Raw genomic sequence first — 4501 nt, 5'->3', positions numbered from 1 at the left:
ATGGTTAAGGTTACTGCCAATCTAACTTCTCCACCTTCCCATTGGTTATTTGTAGCGGTCCTTATCTTTCAATCTCATGGTCCTTCCCGCTTGCGTCAAGGACGCTTCGCTCAGTGCGTGTATACCGCCGCGTAGGAAGATAGTCCCTAAGTCTTTCCCTCGGTTTGATAGAGAATATCTCTGCCGGAAGTACTTTAGTATTAGATACTGGTTGATTCTTGGTGTCATGGTAACCTTTGTGGGTGTTTTGGCAGTGACTGTTGTGAGGTGGTGTATGTTACGGTCGCCTCGAGAGGTAGTGGAGGAGGGATCCGTGGAGTGCATCCGGTCGGGGCGCGGCTGCAGCGACTTAGGGGAGGTGGCTTTCGGCGATAGGGGGCGTGGCCTCTCGGAGGCGTGGCTTCAGCGGGCGGCGCGGGGCGGGGTGGGGGGGCGGAACATGTCTCCCGCCGCAGGAAGATGAGGCAGCGCCGGCGGCTGCGGGCGTAGCGGGCCACCGCGGGCCAGCGCCGCGCGCCGCCGCCTCTGCTACAGTCCCTTCCCGCGGGGCCTGCCCGGAGAGACGCTCGAGAGAGGCCAGGCGACGCGAACGCGAGTGGGGAGGAGGAAGGACGCGCGACCCCGAGCCCTGCGCGCTCCCGCCGCCCACGCGCGACCCTCGGGGACGCGCCCGCCACCCTTTTGTCCCCGGGGTCCCCGAGGGCGGTGGGCAGCAGGGAGCCCCGGTGCACCCGGTGCATGCCCCCGCCCAGCAGGTGAGCGCACGCGGAGGGGCCCCGGACGCGCGCGTGGGGCTCACGGGGACGCGCTCACGGTGGGGACCCCCCCTTCTCTGCTTAGTGCACGAGAAAAAAAGTTGCCTCTGGGTCTCTCTCGGGTCCGCGGGGAGGCTGGGGCTGGGGTGAGCCCCTGGGGGAGTGTGCACGCGTCCCCCTTGCACAGGGCCCCGGGCCCGGCGGCGCATTGTTCTCTGTCTTCAACTTTGCGCGCCTGGAGAGGGGGGCGACGTGGAGGGGACGCGCGCACTTGAGAGCAAACTTTGCCCAGGCCTCTTTTGTGACGGTTCTCTTTGGACGGTCACCCAACTTCATCAGATAGGAATTCTCCAACTCGTGGGGATCTTAGGGGAGGTGTTCCCTTTCCATCTGTCCTTAGAGAGGGGGTCCTCCTGATCGGAGCTGGAGTTTGGAGGGAAGAGAGAGGGCCACCCCCTCATTCCATTAGCTAGTGGTTCCACAACTCGTGGTTATCTTAGGGGAGGTGTCCCCTTACCACCCACCTCCACCCCTTCACTCGAGGTGTCCCCTTGATCCTAGTGGAGTTTGGAAGGGTGAGGATTACATCGCACTCCACAGTCTAGGGTTCCCTAACTCTTGGGGATTTTGAGGGAGATGTCCCTTTCCCAGCCACCCCCACCCAGGGAGGTCTCTAAACTCCATCCAAGCTGGAAGGAAGAGCGAACCCAATATCTTCACCTCGTTAACTTGGGGTTCCCCAACTCCTGGAGATCTTGGAAGAAACATCTCCCACCACTTAAGGATGCCCCCCCCCCCCCCGATTTAAGCTGGAGTTTGGAGGAAAGAGAGCAAGTCCTTTTGTCTACTGCAAGAAAGGGATCTCTGGGTACAGAGAAGGAGGGGAGACACAGGGACCCCGAGATGGGAACATCTGCTCTGTGTTAATGTGGGGCGCGGCACAACTCAGGGTTTGGGACATGGTGGTGGCCTCTGTGAGCCTCAGAACTTCCAACCTCCCTCCTCCCGCAGTGGCTGCTGGAATGGTGGGGGGAGGAGAGGGGGTGTTGTCCCCAATTCTGCTTCCCTACCCCCAATCCAAGGTGACCGAGGTTGTCCCATTCCTCCCCTCCCCAGAGTATTTGTGGCACCCGCCCCCACTGGAGCAGTGTTTCACCTCTCCTGGGGTTACCCAGAAAAATCGGTTTCAAATACCCCACAAAAAAAGTGTGGTTTCGTACAACTTAGAAGAAGAAAAGAGTCAGTTTCACAGTCCTCCGAAAAGGATGAAAAAAAAAAGACAAAAAGCAGTGGGGGTGGGGTACTCTAGGTGCCTGTTTCACACCCTGTGTCGGAGTTGACAAACAAAAGAGTTGGGGTTCCTGAGCTTGTGGACATGGGTCTTCCCTCAACCCCAGAATCTCCTTCCCCAGCCTGTGGCTTCCGGATCCCCCGCTGCCCTCTCTCCTTTCTGGGGAACACTGGGAAAAAAGTTAATGTTTTAACTGTGTGCTGGCCCCTCAGTCTTTCCTGGGGTGAGTGGCTTGGGCCTGGCAGGTGGAACCCCTCCCCCACTGGTGGAGCAGAGCCCCTGGGACCTGAGGGGAATCCCAGGTCTTGGGGACCTCCCCCCACCCCACCCCCGGGTGATGTTGGTAAAAGGATGTTTTCAAACTTGACTGGGAATAATTCCCGGATACATCCTGACAATAAGACAGCCCACTTGGTTTGGGTTTTTTTTTTTTTTTTAATTTTGTTTTATTTTGTTTTGTATTTTAGCTTTTCTGAATGAGGTTGGGTTTTGGGGGTGAGGGAGAAGTTGTGGGTCCCAGGATAACACCTCTTCCACCCACGGGAGCCTTGAAGTTCACAGTTTGTTTTGCTTTGGATTTGGGGTGACCAGTGTCTTGGGTGTTCTGTGACAGCTGCTGCATGGGAAGGTTCTACCACGTTTATTTGGAGGAGGCAGAACTGGGCCACCCCTTTCCTCCTGGTCAGGGCCCATAGACAGTCCCCCCCCCCTTTAAAATGCAATTTGACACTCTGGTGGGCCTCTGGGAATTGGGAGATTTCATATGCGCACCCCTTTTCTCGTTGTTGAAGCTATTCATTTGCTTATGAGAAGGTCTACAGAGGATCACCCCAGAACCCAGCCTCCTGCTTCCTCCTTCAGGACCCCCGTTGACCCCAGCACCTCACCTCTAATGCCCACTTGTCCATGCTCTCAGTCCCTCTGTTTCTCCCCTCCTGTTCCCTGGTGTCACCACAGGGCTGTCTCTAGGCCTGGGGGACGCACCCCAGTTCCAACACCCGCTGTCCTGGCTGGATGATGAACCAGTCTCAGAGAATGGCACCCGTGGGCTCTGACAAGGAACTGAGTGACCTCCTGGACTTCAGCATGGTGAGCCAACCCCTGCCCCACAGTGCCTCCCCCCCCCCTCCCCGCCTGGAAGGTAGGGTTGAAGTGGGAGTGTCTGCCAGTAGGAGTGGAGCCCCCAGCTTGCAAGAGTTGGGGGGAATCTCAGAGGGAATGGAGTCCCCCCACCATAGGCTTGGTGACATCCGCCAGAGAAGTGCTCCCACCTGGCACGTCACCAGTGGGGAAGAGAACGGAGCCCAGACAGAGGGAAGGGCTGTTCAGAGCTGTGTTAGTTCCCCAGTGTTCACTGCAGAAGTGCCTGTGGGGGCTGTTGGCTTTGAGTTAGAAAAGTGACCATCGAAGTTACAGGCTGTGAGAATGAAGTCCCAGGCTGTTCTGGCCCATGCTGGGGCCTTAGAGAAGACGGAAGCCACCAACCCCCTGTGCTGCTGGTGACTTACCCTCCTCGGTGTGAGTGCTCTGCAGGTGAGGGAGACTCTGGCCTGGGGAAGGCTGTCAGCAGCCCTGCTGCATTAGCATACAGCCAGCAGTGGCTGTTCCTGCCCTCTGGTGGCCCTTCTTCTCCCGCTGTGTAAATGCCCAGAGAGGTTGCTGGCTGACAGAAGTCACAGAGCACAGAACACCCAGTAAGGAGCCTCCTGGTGGCCATCTCTACAGCCTAGGACTCTCAGTTCACCCATCTGTGCAGTGGGCACCCTGGGGGTGGGGCAGTGAACCTGTCCTTCGAGAACCAGCGTGTTTTTCTAAACTCTGGATTCTTGAAATCTTGGCCCCACCCCCAGAAGCACCACTGAGCCCTGGTTTCTAGGACGACTTTCGGTCTGAGCTCCTCTGCCCATCCCCACAAGGGCTCCAGGCCACCGAATTCTATCAAAAAACAAGCATGCTCACACTGAAACGGCCCCAGCCACTCTGCGGAAACGCAGCCCTGGGGACGGAACCACTGGGTTCCGGAAGGCCCCGTCGGTATTTTTAAGGCCCATTTTTTGTTGTTGCCTCCTGGTTTACCCCAGGCTGAACGGGCAGAGGCCCTGGGCCCCTGGGTTTTTGTTGTTGTTAAACTGTCAGGTCACGGCCTAGTGGCCTGGAACACAGCGACTTGGGGGTGCAGCTCAGCCTGGTGGACCCAGGGGAGCATCCTGAGCCTCAAGGCCACCCCCTCTTCAGTCATCAGGGCTCAGGATCTCCCCCGATTTAGGTCAAGAGAGGGCGTCCTCTAGCATAGATGAGAAACTGGGATGGGGGGGGTCATAGTTTTTATTCTTTTGAGTGTGAGCTAGCATCACATGGAGCCCAGGCTGGTCTGGATACCCCAAATCCTCCTGCCTGCAAGTGTGGTGAAGCCTGTGCCTCCTTGGCCAGAATTTGTTTTTTTTTTTTTTTTTTT

At 57.6% G+C, this 4501-nt stretch overlaps 1 protein-coding gene across 10 annotated transcripts in view; it reads left to right on the top strand.

The window, feature by feature from the left end:
• Positions 1-421: 421 nt before the first annotated feature.
• Positions 422-4501, top strand: part of Tcf3 (transcription factor 3) — a 24199-nt gene continuing 20119 nt past the window's right edge. For 8 of the 10 annotated variants that reach the window (XM_021204388.1, XM_021204383.1, XM_021204389.1 and 5 more), the window contains exons 1-2: positions 422-755; positions 3004-3135. In XM_021204388.1, coding sequence (XP_021060047.1) covers positions 3061-3135 — 75 coding nt within the window. In that variant the 5' untranslated portion in view covers positions 422-755; positions 3004-3060. The remainder of the gene's footprint in view (positions 756-3003; positions 3136-4501) is intronic. The other 2 variants (XM_021204381.2, XM_029542257.1) reach the window with 1 other exon arrangement.

This window comes from Mus pahari, chromosome 9, assembly GCF_900095145.1.
Source record: "Mus pahari chromosome 9, PAHARI_EIJ_v1.1, whole genome shotgun sequence".
NCBI lineage: Eukaryota > Metazoa > Chordata > Mammalia > Rodentia > Muridae > Mus > Mus pahari.
Note: the sequence above shows the minus strand (reverse complement) of the source record. Positions and strands in the feature narration are given on the sequence as shown.